This window comes from Equus caballus, chromosome 3, assembly GCF_041296265.1.
Source record: "Equus caballus isolate H_3958 breed thoroughbred chromosome 3, TB-T2T, whole genome shotgun sequence".
Taxonomy (NCBI): domain Eukaryota; kingdom Metazoa; phylum Chordata; class Mammalia; order Perissodactyla; family Equidae; genus Equus; species Equus caballus.
Genome location: NC_091686.1, coordinates 123,384,554 through 123,411,955, shown reverse-complemented (window position 1 = coordinate 123,411,955; position 27,402 = coordinate 123,384,554). Strand labels below are relative to the sequence as shown.

The 27,402-nt window shown below is 39.2% G+C and overlaps 1 protein-coding gene across 19 annotated transcripts in view; it reads left to right on the top strand.

Moving 5' to 3' along the window:
• The window catches only part of ADD1 (adducin 1), an 85,317-nt gene that overhangs the window by 23,998 nt on the left and 33,917 nt on the right, over positions 1 to 27,402 (top strand). For all 19 annotated transcript variants that reach the window (XM_070264026.1, XM_070264032.1, XM_070264024.1 and 16 more), the window contains 2 exons: positions 13,181 to 13,395; positions 17,539 to 17,701. In XM_070264026.1, coding sequence (XP_070120127.1) covers positions 13,181 to 13,395; positions 17,539 to 17,701 — 378 coding nt within the window. Of the gene's footprint in view, positions 1 to 13,180; positions 13,396 to 17,538; positions 17,702 to 27,402 lie in introns of those variants that run through there.

The window sequence follows — 27,402 nt, the reverse complement described above, 5'->3', positions numbered from 1 at the left end:
TAAATGCATCTGGAATCCAAACTGAGATTAGCATTGCCAGTCCAAAACGTTAGACCAGGATGTGTATTTGTTCCTGAGTATATATTTATTGCGGGCTTATTAAGTGTTAGCCCTGTGAATGAGGCAGACGAGTCTCCTGCCCTTTTGGAGGTTACATTCTAATAGAGGAGACAGACAATGAATTTCTGACAGTAATACTAATAACTAACACTTGAGTGCTTCCTGTGTGTCACACACTTGTTCTGAGCATTTTACATGCATTAGCTGTATGAAGTGGTTGTATTGTTAGCTTCGTTATTTCAGATGTAGAAACTGAGACCAGAGAAGTTAAGAATTTTTCCCAAGCTTACAGAACCAGTAAGTGGCCGAGCTGGAATTTGAACTCAAGCAGTCTGGCTCCAGAGTCTGTGCTCTGGAAGTGAGGATGAATGCCTTGAAGGGAAAGAAAACACAAAGACCGAGGGTGATTTGAGAGAGCTGGGAGTGGGGGTTACTCTTTATATGGTGGTTAGGGAAACTAATCTCAAATTTGGGGCTGAAATTTGACATGAAACCTGACTGATAAGGAGTAAGGCATTCAGAGTAGCTGGAATAAGTGTTCTCAGCAGAGAGAAGAGCAGGTTGAAAGGCTCTGAGGCAGGAAGGAGCTGCATGTGTTTGTGGACAGAAGAGAGGCTAGTGTGTCTGGGACAGCACATCAGAAAGGTGGCTGGGGGCCAAATGGGGAAGTGTCTCTGCTGGCTGTAGTCAAGACTTCAGATTTTATTCTGGGAACTGTGGGAAGCCATTGATGGTTGTTAAGCAGAGGTGGGACATGATTCGATCACCTTTTTGTGGAGATTGAGTTCTATGACTTGAAGAATAGAAGCAGGGAGACATGACTGGGGAAAATTCAGACTTCTGTTTTGGACAAAGTAGGTTTGAGTGGACCTATTTGTATGTTTGCTTGTTTACCAAAATATGGATGAAATATCTCAATGTTTAAAGAAAATAATGGTAGACTTAGTTTTATCCTCCCCCCAACTCCCAAACAAAAGCCAGTCTTTACTCCTGGCCTTGGCTCTAGCTGTCCCTCTGCCTGGAGTGCCTAACACCTTCACCACTTGTGATGTGTCTTCTCTGGGAGCCCTTCTTGATGTCACCTCCCCACCTCCCAGTCCCCTACCTATAGCACCTATCGCCTTTTAACATACCATATGGTTAACTTATTCTGTTTACTGCCTGGCCTCTGTATTAGAATATAAATTCTTTGAAGGCACAGATCTTGTTTTGTGCATTGCTGTCTCCCAGGTGTTCAGATTGAAGAACAGTGCCTGGTCCATATTAGCCTTATTGTAGGTACACAGTAAATATTTGATGAATGAATGAATATTGAGTCAGTGAAAATAATGATAGTTAACCTTTGGCTTCTACCTCAGTTGCATTTGAAAAGCTCATGAGATTTGTCACTTCTCTCAGTGGCCTAAATGCAGAGCCATTTAGAGTTTGGATTCTGTGCTCTGCCTCAGTAGAGTCATATCTATTGAAATGGCACCATTTTGATTAGGTAAAACTGATAAATGTATGCAATTTGAGGCATACTTTTCCTTTGTCTAAATTTATTTTTGGCCATTTTTTTCATTTGTGGTTATTAAGACTTTAATAATTTTCCTTCAGATGCCATTTGGAATTTTTTAAGACTTTGGAAGTTATTTGGATATTAACATAGGAAAGTGGTAGTGCTAATGAGAAATAAACTATATATATGAGAAACTATTTTTTAATATATTCTTGAAGCCAGTTGTAGTTGTGACAGAGATCAGAAATTTTCAGTTATTTGTCACTGATAATAAAAATCACATGAGCAAGAACCAGTCTGGTGCTGTGGAATGTCCATAGGCCTGGGCAGGACAGTTTAGCCCTGGGTTTGTGCAGTAATTATGGCCCCTCCTTAATGTGTGTCCACTGTCTGCCGGATAACTGCTGAATGCTTTCCAAACAGCATTTCTCACTCTTACAATATCCCTCAGGGTTGCCATTACAACACCCAGTTTATAGATGAGGAAACTGAGTCCCAGAGAGAAGTTAAGCAAATTGTCCAGCATCATACAATTAGTAAGCAGCACAGTGGACTTTAGATTTGCCCTTGGTCTGACCCCAGACACACCAGGCTGCTGCTCTCTGCCAGTGACACCATGTGCCCAGGGCCATCTTCTTAGAACCTTCTGTGAGCCTCAGTTTTCCTACTTGTAAAATGAAGGGGTTAGATTTTAACTACTATTGTAGACTTTTAGAACATAGAGTCAGAAAGGCTGTAAGGTCCTCAATGCCTGTTTCACTGTCTGCTGACTCTTCAGCACACTTTTATCAAGTACCTTCTGTGCACCAGAGAACAGTATAGGATGCCGTTGGACTACAGACATGCATAAAACCTGGTCTGTCTCTCTGGGTGAGCAAGATGAGCTGGGTACCCCTGATAGCTACAGACTTCAAGGCCAGTGTGAAAAGTGCCCTCTTCTTCAGCAATAAACCTTGCCTGTCATTCCCTAACACCAGACGGGAGGTGCATCGTATCCGTTTGATTCTTTATGGAATGAAATGCCCTTTTGTGCTTAGAGGGCTTGGTCGCCAGTACTTTTGGGAAATATGGAAGTAGTGGCTGTGAAGTGGAGCCAGTGTGGATTTAAAGAAATATTGTTTTAATCAGCCAGTACTGATTTAAAGAACTATTCAGTCATAAATGATTTTAATATGAACAGAACCATTTTGGAGGAGAGACTTTGAGGGGCTCATTTAACCCTATACATTCTCAACTCAACTTGAGAGTTTGGTTAACTTACTGTTTCTACCTTAGGGTAAGACAATCTCTAGAACCTACATTTTACCACCTGTAAAATCAGGAGAGGGCAATCCTACTAAAACAGTTAACAGAATATATATTAAACTGTAAAACTTTAAACAAATGTTTGGTATCCTCATGCTGCTAGAAATACAATGTACTGTGTACTTGGTTCATTTTATACTTTCAGTGATGCTTATTATTTTATTTATGTTCTTAGTGGTTTAATTTTAAAATTTTCTTTTTTTTAATAAACTTTTAAAAAGTATGTGTGAAGAATAAAGAATCTCCTGGCTGTCTCTGTTCTCCGTCTCACTCCTTACAAGTAAACCACCATTTTAAGTTTCTCCTATATTCTTCCCACATTTTTTTCCACCCTGAGGAAGATTTGCCCTGAGGTAACATCTGTTGCCAATTTTCCTCTTCTTTTGTTTGAGAAAGATTAGCCCTGAGCTAACGTCTGTGCCAGTTGTCGTCTTTGTATGTGGGTTGCCGCCATAGCATCACCGATGAGTAATGTAGGTCTGTGCCAGGGATCCAAACCTGTGAACTTGGGCCCCTGAAGTGGAATATGCCAAACTTAACCACTACGCCTTGGGGCCAGCCCCTATTCTTCCTACATTTTTTATCTAAATACAAGCAAATAAGAATGTTTTTCTTATCCTTCCTTTTACCCCCAAAAGACGCCATATGTATGTTGTTCTCTGTATCTTGTTTTTTTGCATTTGACAGTATATCCTTATTTTTGTGAAAACTAGACTGTCTAGAAATTTGTATGCTCATAATTACTTGATAGCATAAAAAGTTTTCAGTCTCTGTCAGCTGGCACAATTACTTTTCAGAGAATATGCCTTTGGCAGAGTTTTACTTAGGCCTGTTCTTGTGATTTTAAATACTTCTTGCCTCCCCAGCTGTAAAGAGGAAAACCTGGCACCATTTTCAGAAGTCCCAGAGTTAGTAAAGCAGCTCATATTTTGACCTTTGTGTGTACAGAATATATATTTCTTAGCACACTCAACAGTTGTGTTCTCAGTTTATTAGCTCTAGCTGACTAATATCTTCAAAGCTTTCTTTTATCATTTGTCTTCCATGGGAACCAATTACTTCACAAATAGGAACATTTAGTTACTGACCATTAAATTCTGAAAAAACTGCCTGTTTGTTTTTGTGGTCAGTATTTTAATCTTTCTTACTTACAATCCTGCCAAACTTCTCCACCTTTCTGCTCCCCTGAGAGAAACAAAGTCCGCTCAAACCCTTACTTAGTAAGCCACCCTCGAATGAAATTCAGGAAAAGTTTTGGTTCAGTAAAAACAATTTCGAAAGACTTCATTACTTCAGCAAAAATATAGTTAAAAATAAAAATTGGGGGGCTGGCCTGGTGGTGCAGCGGTTAAGTGCGCATGTTCTGCTTCGGTGGCCTGAGGTTTGCCGGTTTGGATCCCAGGTGCAGACATGGCACCACTTGGCAAGCCATGCTGTGGTAGGCGTCCCACGTATAAAGTAGAGGAAGATGGGCACAGATGTTAGCTCAGGGCCAGTCTTCCTCAGCAAAGAGAGGAGGATTGGCAGCCGATGTTAGCTCAGGGCTGATCGTCCTCAAAAAAAAAAAAAAAAAAAAAAAAAATTGGGTGCTGGCTTGGTGGCATAGTGATTAAAAGTTCATGCGCTCTGCTTTGGCAGCCTGGGGTTTGCAGGTTCAGATCCCTGGTGCAAACCTACACACTGCTCGTCAAGCCACACTGTGGCGGCATCCCATATACAAAATAGAGGAAGATTGGCACAGATGTTAGCCCCCCCCCAGAAAAAGATAAATGGAAATAGTATAGTGAGTGAAGGACTAAGTAACAGTATCACGAAGGAGTGAAAAATAGAGAAAGCGGTTGACACTGTCAGAGGATAAAGGTGAGTTCTGGGTTTTTCTGTATGTAGTTGTTGGGGGCATGTGGCTCAGAATACATGAATCAGTACAGTAACTGTAGTGGAGATCCTCTTGTGGTGTGGTGGTGATTTGTTAAATTGTGAGATACCATATATAAAATTACTTCTCCCAGATTCTGCTCCTAAACTCTGAACTGCAGTTTCCTTTGTGGAATTTCATCATGAAAGCACTTGTGTAAGAGTTGACTGGTGGTTGGTTGCTTATGTGCTATCTGAAAGTACTGGATATCGCTTTAAATATAATTCTTTTGGATGAAGGCAAATTTGGTGAAATCAGTAATGGAGAATGATTTTGTATTCCTTCACCATTCGTCTATTTAAGAGATGTTTATTGAGGCCTCTTATGTGCTCACACTGGAGCCAGGCAGACTGAGTTCAGACCCTAGCAATCCCACTGCTGGCTGCTTAACTGCTTTGTGCCTCAGTTTCCTTATCTGCAGAGAAAAATGAGTGAATACCTGTAAACATGAGTTTTAAATCTATACTTACCAGATAGTAAGCAATGATTATTTTAAAATGATTATTTTGAGCAGTTTCATCTGCGAGAGAACATCTGGAGACACAGGAATAGAAATGATCCGATCAGACTAATTAAAGGCTTTTACTGAGCTTTGAGGTCCCAGGCAGGGCACCTCAGTGTCAGCCTGAAGCTGTGAAGAAGAATCTTAAACGTAAGGTGGGTGTTTTTCCTTTAGGGGAAGTGGAGAACGAGGCTAGTAATGTCAGCAGTGAGGGATTATGACTCGGTCTTGTTGTGTTCTGTTTTATTTGGGAGAGAGCTCCAGAGTTGGGCTCCCTCTTGCAGGTAGATGTTAGGGATTCCTCTTTCGTTGACTGGCACAGCACCTCTTCCACAATTGTTTGTGGATTTTGTAATGAGATTTCTGAGAGTTTGTAATGAATGTCTGGCCGGGGCTTCTGTGTCTCTTCTGCTTTCCCATCTGAGGCTCCGGACAGGGTGTGGACTGTCTATGCAGCACTATTCCCAGCACTTTTCCTGGGCTTAGCCATCAGTGTCAACTCCTCCAAGCCTGTTTGAAATCTTGTCTCTCTTTCCAGCAAAGGCTACAATTTTTTTTTTTAGCTTTTTTTTCTAGTTTTGTTGAGGTAAAATTGACATAAAATTGTAATATATTTGAAGTGTACAACATAGTGATTTGATATATGTATACATTGTGAAATGATTCCTACAATCAAGTTAGTTAACATCTGTCATCTCACATAGTTACTTTTTTTTTTTTGATGAGTCTGCCTTCTGTTTTGTTGAGTGTGTCCTGATGGCGCAGTTTTGTGCTGGATGCAAACCTCCTGGAGCCGGTCCAGAGAAGTTAGGATGTCCCTAGCAGTAGAGGCCCTACTTCAAGAGCAAACAAAGTATCTACTGAGTCCCTGCTGTATGTGAAACACTCCCAGGGCTTGCTTACAAGAATGAGTTAGAAATTGATTGTCCCTGTTCTTCATGGGCCCACATACTGGTGATGGAGCAAGCATATACACAAATAATTGCTCCTGTTTAAGAATGGCTGAAAAGAGGTGAGAATAAAGTATCTTGGAACATGGGAGGCCAAGCGCCAAGCTCAGGCTTGGGAAACCTCCACAGAGCAGGAAATAATTGAGTTGGAGCTTGAGAATAGAGTGGGGCTGAAACGTTGGGAAGACAGAATAGTTAGTTCGCTTAGGTCATTAAAAACTCCTTGAGCGCCTGCATGCTGGGTGCCAGGCACTAAGTCTGAAAGAAGGGGACATTGACTGCTCACTCATTTTGCTGTCTCTTTTGTGCTGCTTTCTTAAAAGCTCAGTGGATAGTCCACTCACCAGGTGACTGCCGCCTGCCCCAAGCTACCTGGAAGCACCTGCTTAGCTCTGAAGTCATCTCTTCTGAAGCTTTCCTGACAGCCCTCTATGTACGTTTCCAGGAGCTGCCATGACAAAGTACTACAGACTGGGCAGCTTAAACAATAGAAATTTATTGTCTCTCAGTTTTGGAGGCCAGAGTGCAAGATCGAGGTGTTGGCAGGGTTGGTTCCTTCTCAGGCGTTGTGGGAGAATCTGTTCTAGTCCTTTCCACCAGCTGCTGGTCATTTGCTGGCAATCTTTGGCATTCCTTGTCTTGTAGATGCATCACCTCAGGTGATCTCTACCTTCGTCTTCACATGGCCTTCTCCCTGTACTCGTGTTGTCCAAATTTCCTCTTTTTATAAGGACACCAGTCATACTGGATTATGGGCCCACCCTGCTGCAGGATGACCTGATTTAAACTACATCTGCAGTGACCCTATTTCCAAATAAGGTCACATTCTGAGGGTTAGGGCTTCAACATGAATTTTTGTGGGACACGGTTCAACCTATAGTACCCTCTCTCAGCTCTTTGTACATTCCACCGCTGTACACTTCCCCCCTGCTGATTTATTACGTAGGTTTCTGTCGTGGCACCAAGAGTATTTGATTATATTTATTTATCTATCGTCTACTACTCATTTTGTAACTTTTCATCTCTGATGCCTTGCACATAATGTGGAAAGTAGCTCTGGTGGAGATATATTAAATAACAGGAGTTAATAGAGATAAAAGAAGACAATGCAGAGGTCACCTCTTTTCTTGTTATCCTATTGACAGTTCCAAAGGCTATATCTGGAGTTGGATGTCAGGTGGCCAAAGGACACCAGCAGAGGCTGCCACTTTTATTCCCACATTAGCATATTTGATACCTCCTGGTTTATTTTCCATGCGATAATTCATTATCACCTGGCAGTCATTCTACTTTCTGAGATATGTTTTAAGAACATTTAGAAACTGACAAGACCCTCTAGGTCTTCTAGCAGACTCTTTACCCACAGAATTTGTTAATGACCATCTTCTTGTTTCAGCCTTTGGTTTGAGTGTTCTGCCTTTAGGGATTCAAAAGTAAATCATGTGAATAGTTGGAATAGTTACCCATTAGGAGAATGTCTGTGCCAGATGGGAGATGCCAAGAAATAACTGAATCTGCCCCAAAACTTTACAATTAACGCATTAGGTATTTTAGAGAAGCAAAAATTTATCTGGTTTCTCATCTGAGGTTTAGTTATACATTAATGAAAGGATGGATCATCCTGGGGCTAGAATACCTTTGCTAAGAAAGAATATTCCAGGATACATTTGTTATTTCCAGGTCAATAAATAACATGCTAGGCAAAGTGATGTCTTCAGGGACATCAGCAAAGGGATGTTAATCTTACAATATCCTTTCATCCCAATATCGGTAATATCTATCTGAAAGAACATGCTGAAATGTCCTCATCTGAAGGCAGGCAGAGACCAGCTTATGTAAGATCTGGAGGTACTTGATTCTAAGAGCAAGGAAAATTATTTCAGACACATACAAAATAGAATAGTATAGTGAATTCTGCTTTATCCTTCATCCAGCTTCAACAGTTAACAGTTATTAACTCACGGCCAGTCTTGTTTCTTTTGTGTAACCCTTACTCTCCCTCCACCCCATATAAGTTTTAGGCAAATTCTAGATGTCATATTATTTTATCCATAAATATTTTTGTATGTTTCTAATACAACCATAATATCACACCTAAAATTTTTAACAGTAATTCCTTAATGCCTTCCAAGTCTAGTTAGTGTTCAAATTTCTAATTGTCTCAAATGTTATTTTTGAATTTTTATGTTAGTTTTTTGAATCAGGATCCAGCTAAGGTTATCCTATTAGCCGTCAAGTTTTAAGCTGAGAAGTAAGTGTCATGATCTGACTTATGTTTTGAAACTCGCTCTGCCCTAGCTGTGGTGAATGGATTGGTGTGGGGGTTGTTAAGAAACTGGAAGTAGACAACCTATTTAGGAGGCTATCAGTGTGTCCAGGAGGTGAGTGGTAATTATCTAGATTAGAGTGATGTGATAAGGATCGAAGAAAGTGGATGAATGCCAGGTGTCACACGGGCAAGCCAAGTTTGTCATGGTTCATCTAGACTTTTGGGTTCTTTTGGGTGTGTATGTTTGTTTATTTGAAAATCTTGTTCCCAGAGATTTCACTGATTTACATATCAAGATATTAAGATTGGTGAAATCTTAAAATTTTTACAGAGGTAAAATGATAGCAACTCTGTAGAATATTGAGATAGAGAAACATTAACCCATAAGTCTCTCTTTTCTTTTGGGAGGAAGATTCACCTTGAGCTGATATCCGTTGCCAGTCCTCCTCTTTTTTCACTTGAGGAAGATTAGCCCTGAGCTCCCATCTGTGCCACTCCTCCTCTCCTTTTTGTATGTGGGATGCTTCCATAGCATGGCTGATGAGTGAAGTAGGTCCGCACCCGGGATCCAGATCTGTGACCCCGGGCTACTGAAGTAGAGCGCACGGAACTTTGACGACTCACCCAAGGGGCTGTCCCCAGAACATTAATCCACACTTCTCTTCAATCAGTTTATTCAACTTCAGTACAGCTTACTGGCCATTATATCGCACCTTGTCTGTGTGTGATTATAATTATAATATTGGTAACATTATGTGATAGAATAGGAAATTTTATAGTTTTTCACTTAAATGTTGTAATCTTATGTATCTTAGCTAAAGAATCTTCACAGTTTCATAATGTTGTATCAAACAAATTTTAATATTTATGTTACAACCATTTGTGTATTGTTGGACATTGATTGGTCCTGCTTTTTAAATTATTTTATTTTAAATTACTCTAATGTTGCCAGAAATGTTTTTGTGTGTCTATTTTTCCATTTCTTTTTAAAAAATGTAGATTAATTACTTCTTTGTAGAGATGTTTCTAGAAAAATTTACTGTCTTAACACACTCTTAAAAACTAAGTTAATGAAACCTGAAGCCATAATTGACAAAAACCAAGTACAGGTGTACTTTAAAGTGGAATTACATTTGTTTTTGATTATTGGGCTCACAATATGTATACTTTGATTTTGATTTAAGTTTATAGACTTCCTTATTGAAGGAATGGAACACATGCATATCTGGTCTGCAGTCTTTATCTTATCCCATTCACATGGCAATTTGCAATAAAAAGAGAGCACTCTTTGCCTTATCTGTAACATGTTGGTTTTATGAAGATTCTTTTCTTTCAGTTAGCCCTGGGAACCAGAAAGTAGCTGTAGTTGTTTCTAAAATGTTCCCATATCCTTATTTATTGATGAAAATGACTTAAAATTGGGGCTCATTTAGAAATAGAAAAAAACATAATACTGTATATCATTTCATCTTTTTTGTTTTTTTTTGGTGAGAGAGATTGACCCTGAGCTAACATCTGTTGCCAAGCTTCTTCTTTTTGCTTGAGGAAGACTGTCACTGAGCTAACTTCTGTGCCAGACTTCCTCTGTTTTGTATGTGGGACACTGCCACAACATGGCTTGTCAAGTGATGTGTAGGTCCGCATCCAGGATCTGAACCGGCAAACCCTGGGCCACTGAAGTGGAGGGTGCGAACCTAACCACTTGCACATGGAGCCGGCCCCTGAAGTAGAGCATTTTTGTCATTGGCTCAGAATGTTTAGCTTCATTTACATCTAATGGAGAAATGTAGGACAACCATCATTGTTTTGTTCTTTGGGCTGTTCTTTTAGAACAAACCAGGTTAGAGAAAACAGATTAAACTAAAGTTTTTAAAGGATACATTTAGAGAAGGTTTAAAGACTACCTTTAGGTCATTGGTCCATTTATTCTGCATTGACTTTTAATCCTTGATGGTTTTCGTTCTTTGTCTTTAAGTCCTTGAAATAGTGTCACTTTAAGCAGGCTGTTATTTCTGTCATGTCTTTAGGTTTCAGAAGAGCAATATCCAAATTGATCATTTTCTTTAAAAAAAAAAAGTTTTTCAGTTGATTCTTTGGCTTTTGGTACCACAAAATGTATTTTGTATAAACAAACTGTTCTTTAACGCCTTGCTATTCAAATTGTGGTCAAGGTTGAGTGGCATTGGTATCACTTGGGAGCTCATGAGACATGCAGAGTCTCAGGCCCCATCCCAGACCTACTGAATCTGAATTTGTATTTTAACATGATTCTCAAGTGATTCATATGTTCGTTAAAAAGCTCACAGTGCCAGCCCCAGATGCCCAAGGTTGGGTCCTCCTGTTCAAGGCCAGTCTTTGCACCTATGCCCTTGATTCCATCCCTTCGCATCCCTTTGGGGACATTGTTCCCACTGCTGCTTCTGCCACCACACATTGTCATCATCATCATTTAGAATATGGTTTAGAGGTTAAGAACAAAAGCCGTACATGGGGCTGGCCTGGTAGCGTAGTGGTTAGGTTCGTGAGCTCTGCTTTGGCAGCTTGGGGTTTGCGGGTTTGGATCCTGGGCGCGGACCTGTGCACTGCTCATTCAAGTCCTGCCGTGGTGGCGTCACACGTACAGTAGAGGAGGATTGACACAGATGTTAGCTCAGGGACAATCTTCCTCAAGCAAAAGGAGGAAGATTGGCAACAGATGTTAGCTCAGGGCTGATCTTCCTCGCACACATACACACAAAAACACAAAAGCTCTGCAGCCGGATGGCCTGCGTTGAATCCCAGCCCTGTTAACTTCCTAACTGAGTGACCCAAGTTCCGTGTCTGTAAAGAGGGGTAAACAACAGTATGAACAAATAGGGGAGGTGAGAGGATGAGATAGCATGTCTAGCATACAGTTCCAGCTGCTCTCATTCGCCTTCCGCTCATCATCTGTAACGTAATTGTAGTTATCTGCTGCAGCATAACAAACCCTCCTAGGACTTTGCAGCTTAAAATAATTTTATCATTCATATCTCATGATTTTGTGAGTCAGGAATTTAGGCAAGGCTCAACTTGGCAATTCTTTTGCTCTACGTGATATCTACTGAGGTCACTCGATGATTTTCAAGTTTTTAAATTGTTTTTTAATTATTAAGTTGTAACAGTTGTTTATATATTCTAGATGTAAATCTCTTCTCAGATATATGATTTACAAGTATTTTCTCCCATTCTGTGGGTTATCTTTTCAGTTTCTTAGTATCCTTTGAAGCACAAACATTTTTAATTTTGAAGAAGTCCAGTTTATTTTTTCTTTCTTTTGTTGCTTGTTCTTTTGATGTCACATAAGACTTTGCCTAACCCAAGTTCTTATAGATTTACCCCTTTTTCTTCTAAGAATTTTATGGTTTTTGTTGTTAGGTTTAAGTCTGTGTTCCATTTGGAATGAATTTTTGTGTTTAGTGTAAGGAAGGAGCACCAGTTATTTTTCTAGTTGTTAATTTAATCACCTCTTAAATTCTTATCTTGCCTACCCTCTGGCTTGAGGAACCGTTGTTCACTCACTCTCCATTAAAACTCTCTGCCTATGGTTTCTGAGACACTTTCTTATCTTGTCTCTTTATCCTTTCCTTCTTGTTCTTAATTTATTCAAAAATTTTTTATTTACATACCCACTATATGCTAGAAACTGGTCCTGCTCCTTTTTCTCAATTTATGTTCTTCTGCTGGCTCTCCTGGCTTTATACTCCCTCTGTGCTGATGACTTCTAAATCAACCCCTCTGGCTTTCTCAGCAAGTCTGTCTCCCTTGCCAGACTGAATCCAACTTGTCCAGAGTGAGGACCACATTTAGTTAATTTTTGTGCCCATCACAGTGACTGGCCATTATAGATGCTCGGTAAATACTGCATATGTGTTGTTAAAGCTATCATTCAGTGTATTATAGAAACAGAATAGAAATGAACTGTTTTTATGATTAGTATGGGTGCCATTTAGAGATTTAAAGGTAAATATAATTTAGTGCGTTTGAACATCGTTCCAAATAAAAGATCGGAATTAAAAAGAATGTAAAGTAAGTAGCTGTATTAGAAGACTTTTGAATTTGGGCATCTTTTTAGGTTATTCACAAACTAGGGCATGTTGGTATTTTTGGTGCCAACTGTTGTTCTTTGAAACACAAATGTGATGTTGATGAGGAGGATTTCCCATCTTCATGAATACAGATGTGTGAGCAGCTTATTTCTTATTGCTCTGCTTGGGGAATCTTTTGTAAAACCACTGCTAATACTTTTTGGGAAAAATATAATAAATCAAATTTCTCCAGAAATGATCTATGCTGCTGTTAGCAGATCTTGTCTGTGTGGGACAATATCGTGACTAAACTATCGTGTGGTCAAAATTTTAATATCTAGTTCTTTTTCTGTTTGTCAGAGGACATAATAGCTTTGTTAGATTGTTCTCCTGTTGTCTGCTGAAGAACAATGACAAGGACAAAAAATGCCATTGGTTAGTAGAAGGGTGGAGATGGCTGATCAGTCCTGTGCCTCAGAGGCCACAAAGAAGCCTCACACATCATGGCTCCAACTGGTCAGTCAGTCAGAGCGCCCTCACTCTGAAGATTGTATTTATTAGGCTGATGTGCTCATTATGAAATGCTATTGGACATTGATTCAAAAACAATACTTTCTGTTATTTTGATTCCCTAGGAACCTGCAAAGATTGTGCAATGAATGGTGATACTCGGGCCGCAGTGGTGACCTCACCACCCCCAACCACAGCCCCTCACAAAGAGAGGTACTTCGACAGAGTAGATGAGAACAATCCAGAATACTTGCGAGAGAGGAACATGGCACCAGACCTTCGCCAGGACTTCAATATGATGGAGCAAAAAAAGAGGGTGTCCATGATTCTGCAAAGTCCTGTAAGAGAAGCTGTTCCTCTGACCAAGTGTCTTCTTTCTTCCAATACTTCAGTTCTTATGCTCTGTTGTATGTGTTATAGTTGGTTTATCTTAACACAGGAAATCAGTGCCTTGTATAAATGTGTGACTGTTGAAAGAATTCAGTTTACTTCAGGTTACTCAGACGTAATAAATGAAAAATCTTTAGTATCATAAAGGATAGGAGGTGTTTATTTCTCCTTTTTACTCTCTCACTACTTCTCCAGAGAGTCTTTATATATTGGGATTGTTTAAAAATTACTGTTTCCTTCAAAACACCTACCTTGGTGCTGTGCACTTAGTAGGCCTTAATAGTACCTGATTATTGATTGATTTTACCTTTAGTTACGGTCAGCATTTTGAACCACAATCATGCCCAACTAAGTGTCTTCCGTTTGCATCTTTAGGTAAAGTAGTGCTGTCTTCATAGTTTTCTCATGTTGATGCTGTTGCCCTTGCGTGTGCTTCATTCTTTTTTTCCTTCTAATCTATTCTTGTTTTATTCCCTTAATATTTTGAGGTATCGTTTGGCAGATATTCATTGAATTTTTTTGTTTTAATGTTGGTTATTTCTTATGTGCTGAAAAGGAACTGGGAATTTAGCAGTAAACAAGATATATAAGGCCTCTAACTCTAAATAGATTTTATTTGTTTGGTCGTTGTTATTATTCACGTATTATTGAGGTATGACTTACAGTACACAAATCTTACATATACAGCTTGATGAATTTTGACATGTGTAAGCACCCAGATCAAGTCTTTACATTCTAGTCGAAGGTGATAAACAGTAAACAACAAACAGAAGCACAGTGCAGGAAGCAATTGGATGATTACATTATGACTGTGGTTAGAGCAGGCTTGTCTGAGGAAGGAAGATTTCGTCTGAACTCTGAAGGACAGGAAGGAGCCAACCATGCAGGGATCAGGGGGAGAAACATTCCAGGTTGAGGGAGCAGCCAACATGAAATTCCTAGGATGAAGGTGAGCTTGATGGGCTTGAAGAGTTAAAAGGCAGCCATTGTGTTTTGAGCATAGGAGGTGACAGGGAGAGGTGCAGTGAGGCTGGAGAGGGAAGAGGGAACAGGTCCTGGAAGGCTGTGTAAGCTCAGATCAGGGGTTTCTTTTGCATTCAGAGTGTAATAGAGAGTCATTGGAGGGCCGCGGGTGAGAGTGACACAATTCCGTTTTTAAAGAGCTCATTCTGGGTTTGGTATAGAGAAAGCATCTTGAAAGAAAGCCACCTCCCAAACAAGAGGTAATAGTGGCTTAGGCCAGAGTGGTGGTAGGGGTAGAGAGAGGTAGACTCATTTGAGTTTCATTTTGAAGGTGGGATAAATAGGACTTGCTGATGGGCAGAAAGCAAGAGATGAGAGAAAAAGCAAGAGTCAGGATAACATCTAGACTTCTGGCTTGAGCAGTGTTCTTCCATAAAAGCAACAAGAACTAAGTAAAAATCACTAAGGAATAGAGTCAAGAAATGAAACTTTCAGCACCTAGTGTGTGCCAGGCACTTGGCTCGGCAGCGGGGAGGCAAAGAGAGAGTAAAGTTCTTTCCCACAGTTGTTTAGAACACAGTAAGCAAAGAACACAAGTAATCAAAATGTTACTGACCTAGATGCAATGTGGAATCCTGGAACAGAGAAAGGACGTTAGTGGAAAGATTGGTTAAAGTCTGGGGTTTACTTAACAATAATGTACCCAGTGTTGGTTTCTTGGTTTTAGGAACATGGATAGTTCAGTCTCAGTAAGGTGTGGGAAGGCCCACTCTGTGGACACGGATTCTGAAAGTTGGGTAGATGCGAGAGGGAACTTGTGAAAGTTTTCTCCAAACTGATTCTCTGTTTTCAGTGAAATAGAAAGTGGAATCATCTTCTGAGAATGGGTACCAGGGGGTAGTGCAAATTTGAGAAGAGAGAAGGTGTGAAAAGTGGGCGAGGGAACAAGCAAGGAAAGTTGAGATTGGTTGCTAGGTTTGGGTTTATGCAAGGGTGCATTCAGTGGTCATGAGTTCACAGTGATACAGCGCAGCCCTGTCGTCTTTTCCTCCTGCCGCTTTCAGCAGTGTAAGTGTAAGGGATGGAGAGTTGAATTTAACTAGGCTTGGGATTTTGCCAGATGAAATGGTAGAGAGTTGAAGGTATAAGCAAGGGAACAATTATAATGTTGAACCAAGGGTCTAAGCTGGGTGAAGGAGGTCAGAACACAGGGAAGGTAAGGTGAAGAGGTGTTAGGGTCACGATAGGTTTGAAGAAAGGATGAACTGGACACCAGGAGGGGGTGTTTGCAGGGCACATGCCTGACTCTGAGATTGAAGAAGGGCATAGTTACTAGGAATGAGGAGGTCTAGGACGTGATGATGGAAATGGGAGGCCGAGGTGAGTTGGATGACAGGGTCATTGGAGGAGAGGCGGTAAGGAAGCTGAGAGGTGAGGGTGTGGATGTTGAACTATCAGGAGTTAGGACCAAGGAAGCACATAAGGTCATTGGTCAGTGACTACTGCCTGATGCCAGACTGTGGGATCCAGATGGGGAGCTCCAGGCCTCACTGGTCACTGCTGAACTCAGCTCCTTACTGCACGTACAGCTCAGCCGGAATGCTGTTGATGCAGAGGGGCCCTTGTCCTGTGGGTTTTTTCTTTTTGTGTTTTCCTTACTAAGCTTTAAGCTCCTTGGTAGCAAGAACCGTCTTTTCTATCTGTATATCCTCAGTGCCTAGAATAGTGCCTGGTACTTTTATGTATGTTGAATTATGTATGTCTGTTGAATTGTAGTGTAGTATATGTATGTAGTACATGTGGTAGTGTTGTGTTGAGTTGAGCTTCCCACAGATATGTATGTGGATTTGAGAACCATTGAAATAGATTGTTTGATTTTTCAGATGGAGGTCAGGGAGCTTGTTTAACTCAGCTTTTGCATCTCCTGTGCCAGCACACTCAGAGATGTTTAGTAGAGGCTATCTGTATCTCTTTATATCTGTGTGTATCTACCTATATCAGCACATTCTGCATTGACAGCAAAGATGACCAAAAAAACATGTTTTGGTGATTTATTTTATTTCTTCCTTGCAGTCAAAGCACCTATCAGCTTTTCCTTCGCTCCTTGACTACCACAGAATATGCTCTATGACATTATTTATCATGATATGGTAGATGGAGGCTCCTCAAAGCGCTCTTGATTCTTGACATTCGTTTATACCGTTGCATTAACAGTAATACATTTGTTTGTTACCTGCTTCCCTTAAGTGATAGGTATACGTAGACTGGCCCTTGGCAATATATCTTTTCAGCTCCAGCAATGAAAAACTAGAAATAGGTTTAATAACAGAATCATCCAGAAGCCCTTGGAGTCCTTATAATCAGATGTGGATAATCATTCAGTGAGCTACATTACATATTAAATATTATTTATAATTATTTAACAAGATATTTCTTTATTGGATTGTGAAATAAAAGATTATTTTAATACAGTTTGAGGAAACTCGTATTGTTTCAGTAGTGACTTTGTATTAAAATCACAATCAACCCAACGTAACCTTTTTGCCTAATTTAGGATTATTTCATAAAGGATGAACTTTTAAAAAGTAATTTCAAAAAATGTGTTTTGAAAAAAATACTGAGAAGCACCAGGTAAACATGAAAATTACTAACAATTCTATCACTAAGAGAATTACAGTGAACATGTTGATAATTTTACTTTTAGTCTTTTTCTATGTTTAGATGCGTATTTACTCTTACAAAAACTGGTTATATTGCTTTATAATTTCTTTCACTTAAAAACGTATGGAGTAGTTTTATGTTATTTAATTTTTTTTTGGCCTTTCATGTTGAATGCATGTGTAGAATTCCATTGTAAGGGGGTCAGTGTATTTAATCAGTCTTCTGTTTAAAATGTAGTCGGTTGTTTCCCTTGTATCAGTAGTGCTGGAATGAGCATACTTATGAATAAATCTTTGAGTACATCCTTGATTATTTCTTTAGAAAATATTCCTAGGAATTGAATTTTCAAATTTTTAAGCTTTTATATTATTAAATTACTTTCCAGAAAGGATGTACCAATTTCTGCTCCACGTAGCAATGTCCAGTTACCTTTAAATGATGTCTCACCATTTTGTATGCCTTTTATTAGGCTTTCTGTGAAGAATTGGAATCAATGATACAGGAACAATTTAAGAAGGGGAAGAATCCCACAGGCCTCTTGGCGTTACAGCAGATTGCAGATTTTATGACTACGAATGTACCAAATGTCTACCCAGCAGCTCCACAAGGCGGAATGGCTGCCTTAAACATGAGTGAGTAGTTCCTGACTCTGTATACGTGCTCGATCATTTTCCAGGTAAAATTTCGGGACACTTTCTCATCTGAACTAGATGGGCACACACTGTGTAATACGTAGAATTGAGTTCTGAAAATTAATGTGTTACTTATAGTAAAAGATAGGCTGTAAGCCTGGAAATGTCTTGAACCTAGAGGACTCCTTTTTTTTTTAGGATTTTATTTTTTTCCTTTTTCTCCCCAAAGCCCCCCAGTACATAGTTGTATATTCTTCGTTGTGGGTCCTTCTAGTTGTGGCATGTGGGACACTGCCTCAGTGTGGTTTGATGAACAGTGCCACGTCTGTGCCCAGGATTTGAACCAACGAAACACTAGGCTGCCTGCAGCGGAGCGCGTGAACTTAACCACTCAGCCACGGGGCCAGCCCCAGAGGACTCCTTTTTTATGAGCCAGTGGGACTGTTATTTCTTAGGCAGATGACTTCTCATGTGGCTTCTCAGACCCTTTGTGAATTAAAATAAACTAATCAGAAATAATGCTTGTGAAGCAGCAATTCATTTCAGCCAGGCTAACATTTTTTATCCACCATTCCTCATTGCTGCTTGCAAATGAGTGAGAAACAGAGAAATTCCAGAAGAAAGCCAGAGAAACAACGTTGGATGAGTGAATGTGAGCAAAGAACAGTTAGCCGTGCAAAGGTGGAGCCTTGCCATAGTTATTGAATTTGTGTGCCTTAACATGACAAGGTGGAGCCCAGAGTAAGTTGAGCATCAACCAGTTTCACCTACTGTGTATGGTGCCCTGGATCCATCTCTGATAGTTCTAGTTGGATAGTCAGCCTTTGAGTGACCAACATAAGGTATTGGTTTCTGTTAGATCACCTGGCATTTGCTGTTTGCTTATCTGTTCCATGGGATTCTTAGAAGTTGATGAACATTCACCGAGTGATATATCATTAATGCTAGAGAGTATTAAGAATCACATTAAATTTACTAGCTCAAACCTCCATCCTGAAGTCAAATGGTAGTCAGTAAGATTTTCATATGAATTCTTAATGGATTCCAGTGATCTTTCATATAAATTAGATGAAAAAAGAATAATGTAATGTATTTACTTGCATATTATCTTCTAATCAGAGATAGAGGAAATTTTATTTCAATAATGCCACACTGAAAAAGAAAGGAAGAAAGAAAGAAATCTAATTACAGTCATGAGTCAGTCAATGATAGGGATCTATTCTGAGAACTGTGTTGTTAGGAGATTTCATCATTGTGTGGACATCATAGGGTGTATTTACATAAACCTAGGTGGTATAGCCTACTACACACCTAGGCTATATGGTCCTAATCCTATGGGACCCCCATCGTATATGTAGTTCATTGTTGACCAAAATATCATTATATGACACATGACTGTAGTTTTAATTGTATCTAACTGTTTGTTTTTTAAAAATAAAAATTTGGGGGCTGGCCTGGTGGCGCAGTGGTGAAGTTTGCATGTTCTGCTTTGGTGGCCCAGGGTTCGCCAGTTTGGATCCCAGGTGTGGATGTGGCACCGCTTGGCAAGCCATGCTGTGGTAGGCGTCCTGCATGTGAAGTAGAGGAAGATGGGCACAGACGTTAGCTCAGGGCCAGTCTTCCTCAGCAAAAAGAGGAAGATTGGTAGCACATGTTAGCTCAGGGCTAATCTTCCTTGAAAAAAAAAAAGAAAGAAAAAATATAAAAACTTAAAACATATCTTAAACTTTGTTGTAAAATATAACGTATATAGATGGCATAGAACAAATGATATATAACTTATGAATGATTTTAAGGTGAACACCTTTATAACCACCAACCAGGTCAGAAATAAAGGTTTATCAGCTACTGGCCCTATCGCCATCACTCTCTGAAAAGGAACTACCATCTTGATTTGGATGGTAATCACTGCCTGGCTTTTCTTTATGGTTTTATCACCCAAATGGTCATCCTAAACACTATGGTTTAGGGACCAGCCTGGTGGCATAGTGATTAAGTTCATGGGCTCTGCTTTGGCAGCCTGGGGTTCACAGGTTCGGATCCCAGGTGTGGACCTACACACCACTCATCAAGCCATGCTGTAGTGGCCTCCCACATACAAAAAAATAGGAAGATTGGCACAGATGTAGGCTCAGGGCCAATCTTCCTTGCCAAAAAAAAAAAAAAAAAAACCAAAAAAAACCAACCCCACTATGGTTTAGTTTTTGTTTATTTTTACTTAATGTCCCTTAAGCCTTTTTTTTTTTTTAAGATTGGCACTTTTGCTAACATCTGTTGCCAGTCTTTTTTTTTCTTCTTCTTCTCCCCAAAGCCCCCTGGTACATAGTTGTATATTGTAGTTGTGAGCACTTCTTGTTCTGCTATGTGGGACGCCCCCTCAACGTGACCCGAAGAACCGCGCCCAGGATCTGAACCAGTGAAACCCCGGGCCGCCAAAGTGGAGTGCATGAACCCATCCACTGAGTCTCGGGACCAGCCCCCCTTAAGCCTTTTTAAAGCTACAAGTTACCTCTTCATCTCTCTTTTTTTCTCCTTACACTTTAAGTTTAAAGAAAATGAGTTTGTTGACCTGTAGAGTTTGCCACAGTCTGAATTTTGTGGCTTCCACCTCCATGGTGCTGCTACCATGTTCTTTTCTATTCTGTATTTACAGTAAATTAGCAGTTGGATCTAGAAACTTGACCATGTTTGGATTCAGTTTTTTGGTAATCCGTAGTTTCTAGGTGTTCTATTCATAGGCACGTAAGTCTGATTGTTTCTTTTTGTGTTGTTAGCAGCCATCAATGCTCAATGCTTAGACCCATTAATTTAATAAAGCTTCTTAGTTGGTGATATTTTAATTCTATCATTCCTTTTCTATATTTATTAGTTAGACTATTTCTTTAAAGAGAAACTTCCCTAGGAAAGGGGGCACTGGCAAGGGGGTTGCCCCTTCCCCCTCACTCACTGCCTATTTGTGGGGGACCTGACACTAAACCATTCCTAGATGACCTGCTTCTGGGTCAGGGTTTCTTGTGCAGCAGAGCAGCTTCCTTGCTAAGATCTATTGAAAGTCAGCCCTTGACACACACAAAAAAAGAAACTTCCCCTCAACTCTTTTTTATCTTTTTTTAAAGATTGGCACCTGAGCTAACATTTGTTGCCAATCTTTTTTTTTTCTTCTTCTCCCCAAAGCCCCCCAGTACATAGCTGTATATTCTAGTTGTAGGTCCTTCTGGCTCTGCTATGTGGGATGCTGCCTTTGCGTGGCTTGAGGAGCGATCCTAGGTCTGCACCCAGGATCCGGACTGGTGAAACCTTGGGCCGCCAAAGTGGAGCACATGAACCTAACCACTCGGGCACGGGGCTGGCCCCTCACCTCGACTCTTTTTGGTTACTCACTGGTACAGGTTGTATAGGAAAGGTCATCCTTTCAAACTAAGAAGTTGATTTCCTGTCATCCTTCTAAAGTGACCAATTATTATTATTATTATTTGATACTATTTTGAACTCGTAGATTTAAATATATTTAATATGTTTCCAAACATTGCAGCTGTCCTTTTTGATACTCACATTGTCCCATCTTTGATCAGTGGGAGCCTCTCCAAGTTGCCCCTGAACCTAGTAGTCTTTGACAGCTTCCAAGCCATCTCCCATGAGGAGATGTTGTTCCAGGCTTATCTTGTACATCTCCTGCCCCAGATCTGGAATCAGCCATTTCTCTGAGAAACCTTGATTTCTTTTTGTGGGAGATAGAATTTTACCCTGAGTGCTAGAGATGCTTATTGCTACTGAGTCATTTTTTCTAGGCCTTTTTAGTGTACAGAACTAGGAAATATATATTAACTCTTGAATTATATATTATATTGATATATTGGAATTATAAGTATAATTATAAGTATATTGGAATTATACTCATAATTCCAATTAAAATTCAGTTCTAAGGGGTTTTTATTTAACATCTTCTTTCTAACATTTGTTCTCCTTCCTTGCACGACAAGAATTTTGGTTCTTGAGGACACTAGAAATAACAAACTTGAATATTGCATAATTACTCATTTGCTTTTTCCCCACATATCACACATTACCAGTACTATACCAACAATATGTTCTCTCTTCATGTTTTAAAATATACTCTATGTTGTCAGAGCATATGACCATTACATATCATGATCTCCTCTTTATAATGTTCATTTAGTGTTATAATTAATAGCTTAATTCTGTAATAAATATATATTTAATGCTCACCACCAGTCCTTCTATCAATGTCTCCCTAGTCATTTTGGTTGTCTGAAGTTCCTTCTATAGTAGACTTCCCAGAAAACACTTATGGAAATGATCACCTCTGATTTCCTGCATGCTGTGGCCTTCATACCTCAGTGTTAATTTGGTTTGGTTAGTTTGGGTATAAAATCCTTGGCTCACATTTTCCTATTTTATGTTTTTAAATACATAATTCATTTTCTTCTGGCCTGAAGTATTGCTATTAAAATTTGAAGGGAATCTTTCCGTATAAGTGACTTGGTCTGTTTTCCTGGATGCTCAAATTATTTTTAGTTTTTCTTTAGAGTCTAGCAATTTTACCAGAATATATCTTAGTGTTGGTCATTCTGGGTTAATTTTCTCAGATATTATTCCCTTCCAAATCTTTTTTATTTTAGCAATATTTTCTTGAGTTGGTTGTTAGTATTTATTCTGTTCCCTTGCTTTTGTTTCCTTCTTCAGGGATTCCTATTATATGGATGTTGGATTTTCTCTGTCTTTCTTCTTTAACTTTTTTGTCACTTTTTCTCAAATCCTTTTTATTACTTACTTCAATTTTTTATGATTTAGAAAAATTTTCTTCCTTTTCAAACTTTGTTTCCTTCTACTTTTAGTGTAGTATTTATTTTTAAAATTATTTGTTTATATCTAGTTCCATCTATGTTCTAACCCTCATTTCTGAATTTTTCTAATTATATTAAATGTTTTTTCATATCTATTATTATTTTCTTAATGCCTTTCTTTACCTTGTTATAAAATAATAGATTATAGTGTTCATCTGTTTTGCAGATGTCTTTCTTGTGTGCTTTCATTTTTTGTAGGGATTTGATTCTGCTCTTTCTTCTCGTAATAGTTTTTGTATAGTATTTGATCATGATATTTTTCTGTTCATTTTTACATGAAAGTAGTTTTCCTAAAGGAGTCTGGTTCAGGAAAACTTTCCTAATGTCATGGCTCAGGAGCTCCCCTCTTCTGTTGCTTTTGTGAAATGCTAAAAATATGGCAGCTTGGGGGCCGGCCCTGTCGCCGATTGGTTAATAAGTTCATGTGCTTTGGCGGCCTGGGGTTTCGCGGGTTTGGATCCTGGGTGCAGACATCGTACCACTCATTAAGCCATGTTGAGGCGGCATCCCACATGCCACAACTAGAAGGACCCACAACTAAAAATACACAACTATGTACCAGGGGGGATTTGGGGAGAAAAAGAAAAAATAAAAAAATAAAAACATGGCAGCTTATTTAAGTGAATTGGGTCCTGCTCCCCTCCCTTGCTTTTATCTGGGCCTTTTCCTTTCTTTTCTTGATGATCCTCTGCTGCTCTGTTTGGGTTCTAATTTCCATAAATTTCTTAGTATGAGACTTTGTCCTGAAAGACAGTTTTGGATGGTTAGTTTGGAGAATTTTTAAGGAGTAAAGTGTGCAGTACTCTTGGTTTCAGCTGCTCTTCTCAAACTGGCCCTCTGAGCTTTCTAGTGAGTTCTTACTGATTCTTTTGGGAGTGTCAAGTGTGACAAAAGGTCCGTGGCTTACTTCTACTTCCTTGTCCACAGATGCTGATATCATGGACTCTGTCTATGTCAACGCCAGCTAATTCTATTTTCAGTTTCAGGCTTGACCTTGTTAACTTAGATTTGTTGTAGATATCATCCTTGGGTTTTCAGTTTTGCTATCCTAGTTGCTCTAGTTAATTTTTTTGCACAGGGTTGAGATAGATTTAGGAAAATTCAAAAACTATACTGCCACTGCCAGCGTCTTCTGAAAATCTTCTAAAAAGCAATTTTTAGGGGCCAGCCCAGTGGCACAGCAGTTAAGTGTGCATGTCCCGCTTAGGTGGCCCGGGGTTTGCTGGTTCAGATCCCGGGTGCGGACATGGCACCGCTTGGCATGCCATGCTGTGGTAGGCGTCCCACATATAAAGTAGAGGAAGATGGGCACATATGTTAGCTCAGGGCCAGTCTTCCTCAGCAAAAAGAGGAGGATTGGCAGCAGTTAGCTCAGGGCTAATCTTCCTCAAAAAAAAAAAAAGAAAAAAAATTTTTTTAAGTTAAGACCTAAAGTAGAAGATTGGCCCATGTTGAATCAAGATGGTAAACATGTGGTTGTTTGTATTGTTCTGTGTACTTTTCTTTATGATTGAGATAATTCATAATTAAAAAGAAAAGAATCAAATCTAACAATGTGTAACACTGATAATTATGTCATGACCAAATACGGTCATACAATCAAGTACTTTTTTTTTCTTCCTTTCTAGTGTGTATGTTTTTTTTTATTTGTTTTCCTTTTTCTTGCCTTATTGCACTGGTTAGAATCCTGAGTACAGTATTCAGTAAGAGTGCCAGAGTATACATCCTTGTGTTGTTCCTGATTTTAGGAAAAAAACATTGTCTTTCTTCATTATGTTTGATATTAATGATAGGGTTTTTTGTAGATGCCCCTTATCAAGTTGAGGACTTCCCTTCTATTCCTAATTTGATGAGAGCTTTTATCCTGAATGGATGTTGAGTTTTTGAAATGCTTTCTCTGCATCTGTTAAAATGATACCATGGTTCTTCTGTTTTGGTTCGGTGTTGTGAATTATATTGATTGGTTTTTTAATGTTGAACCAACCTTGCATTCCTGAGATGGTAACTGCCCCCAGTCATGATGTGTTATTCTTTTTGTATATTGCTGGATTATTTGCTAAAATATTAAATATTTTTTAGTCTGTGTTCATGAGAGATCCTGTTTTGTTTTTTCTTGTAACATCAGGTAATGTAATATTTTTGTGTGGTTTTGGTATCAAGGTGATGCTGGGCCTAATAGAATGAGTTGGAAAGTGTTCTGGAAGAGTTTCTGTAGAATTGGTATTATTTCTTCCTTAAATGTCTGATAGAATTCACAGTGAATCATCTGGGCTTGGAGTTTTCTTAATTATTATTTTTTTTTATTGAGTTATTGATAGGTTACAATCTTGTGAAATTTCAATTGTACATTAATGTTTGTCAGTCATGTTGTAGGTGCACCACTTCACCCTTTGTGCCCACCCCCCCACCCTACCTTTCCCCTGGTATCCACTAAACTGTTCTTGGTCCATAGTTTTAAATTCCTCATATGAGTGGAGTCATACACAGATTATCTTTCTCTCGCTGGCTTATTTCACTTAACATAATTCTCTCAAGGTCCATCCATGTTATTGCAAATGGAATGATTTTGTTCTGTTTTGCAGCTGAGTAGTATTCCATTGTATATATGTACCACATCTTCTTTATCCATTCGTCTGTTGCTGGACACTTAGGTTGCTTCCACGTCTTGGCTATTGTAAACAGTGCTGCAATAAACATTGGGATGCACAGGACTTTTGGGATTGCTGACTTCAGGCTCTTTGGATAAATACCCAGTAGTGGGATGGCTGGATCGTATGGTAGTTCTATTTTTAGTTTTTTGAGGAATCTCCATACTGTTTTCCATAGTGGCTGCACCAGTTTGCATTCCCACCATCAGGGTATGAGGGTTCCTTTTTCTCCACAACCTCTCCAACATTTGTTGCTATTAGTTTTAGATATTTTTGTCATTCTAACGGGTGTAAGGTGATATCTTAGTGTAGTTTTGATTTGCATTTCCTGATGATCAGTGATGATGAGCATCTTTTCATGTGCCTATTGGCCATCCGTATATCTTCTTTGGAGAAATGTCTGTTCATGTCTCCAGCCCATTTTTTGATTGGGTTGTTTGATGTTTTGTGGTTGAGTTGCGAGAGTTCTTTATATATTAAGGATATTAAGCCTTTGTCAGATATATGACTTGCAAATATTTTTTCCCAGTTAGTGGGTTGTTTTTTTGTTTCAATCCTGTTTTCATTTGCCTTGAAGAAGCTCTTTAATCTGATGAAGTCCCATTTGTTTATTCTTTCTATTGTTTCCCTTCTCTGAGAAGGCATGGTGTCCTCAAAGATCCTTTTAATACTGATGTCAAAGAGTGTACTGCCTACGTTTTCTTCTAGAAGCCTTATGGTTTCAGGTCTCACCTTTAGGTCTTTAATCCATTTTGAGTTTATTTTGGTGAATGGTGAAAAAGAATGGTCAATTTTCATTCTTTTACACGTGGCTTTCCAGTTTTCCCAGCACCATTTGTTGAAAAGACTTTCTTTTCTCCATTGTATGCCCTCAGCTCCTTTGTCAAAGATAAGCTGTCCATAGATGTGTGGTTTTATTTCTGGGATTTCACTTCTGTTCCATTGATCTGTGCACCTGTTTTTGTACCAGTACCATGCTGTTTTGATTACTGTAGCTTTGTAGTATGTTTTGAAGTCAGGGATTGTGATGCCTCCCGTTTTGTTCTTTTTTCTCAGGATTGCTTTAGAAATTCGGGGTCTTTTGTTGCCCCATATGAATTTTAGGATTCTTTGTTCTAATTCTGTAAAGAATGTCATTGGGATTCTGATTGGGATGGCATTGAATCTGTAGATTGCTTTAGGTAGAATGGACATTTTAACTATGTTTATTCTTCCAATCCGTGTACATGGAATGTCTTTCCATCTCCTTATGTCGTCATCCAATTCTCTCAGAAAGGCCTTATAATTTTTATTATATATGTCCTTCACTTCCTTAGTTAAATTTACCCCAAGGTATTTTATTTTTTTTGTTGCAATTGTGAATGGTATTGTATTCTTGAGTTCTTTTTCTGTTGGTTCATTACTGGAGTATAGAAATGCTACTGATTTATGCAAATTGATTTTATACCCTGCAACTTTGCTGTAGTTGTTGATTACTTCTAACAGTTTTCCAATGGATTCTTTGGGGCTTTCTATATATAAGATCATGTCGTCTGCAAACAGTGAGAGTTTCACTTCTTCTCTCCCTATTTGGATTCCTTTTATTCCTTTTTCTTGCCTGATTGCTCTGGCCAGGACCTCCAGTACTATGTTAAATAAGAGTGGTGATAGAGGGCATCCTTGTCTCGTTCCTGTTTTCAGGGGGATGGGGTTCAGTTTTTGCCGATTGAGTATGATGTTGGCTATGGGTTTGTCGTATATGGCCTTTATTATGTTGAGGTAGTTTCCTTCTATGCCCATTTTGTTCAGAGTTTTTATCATAAATGGCTGTTGGATCTTGTCAGATGCCTTCTCTGCATCCATTGAGATGATCATGTGGTTTTTATTCCTCAGTTTGTTGATGTGGTGTATCACATTGATTGATTTGCGGATGTTGAACCATCCCTGTGTCCCTGGTATGACTGAAGTTTTCTTTATGGGAATTATTTTAGCTGCAAATTCAGCGTAGTGGAAATAGGGCTATTCAGGATATCTATTTCTTCTGGAGTGAGCTTTGGTAGCTTGTGTCTTTTGAGACATTTGTTTCATTTAAGTTAAAAAATTGGCTGACATAATTGTTCATATTATCTCTTTATTATCCTTTTAATATCTGTAGAATATTTTTTGATGTTCCCTCTTCTTCATACTGGTAATTTCTATCTTCACTATT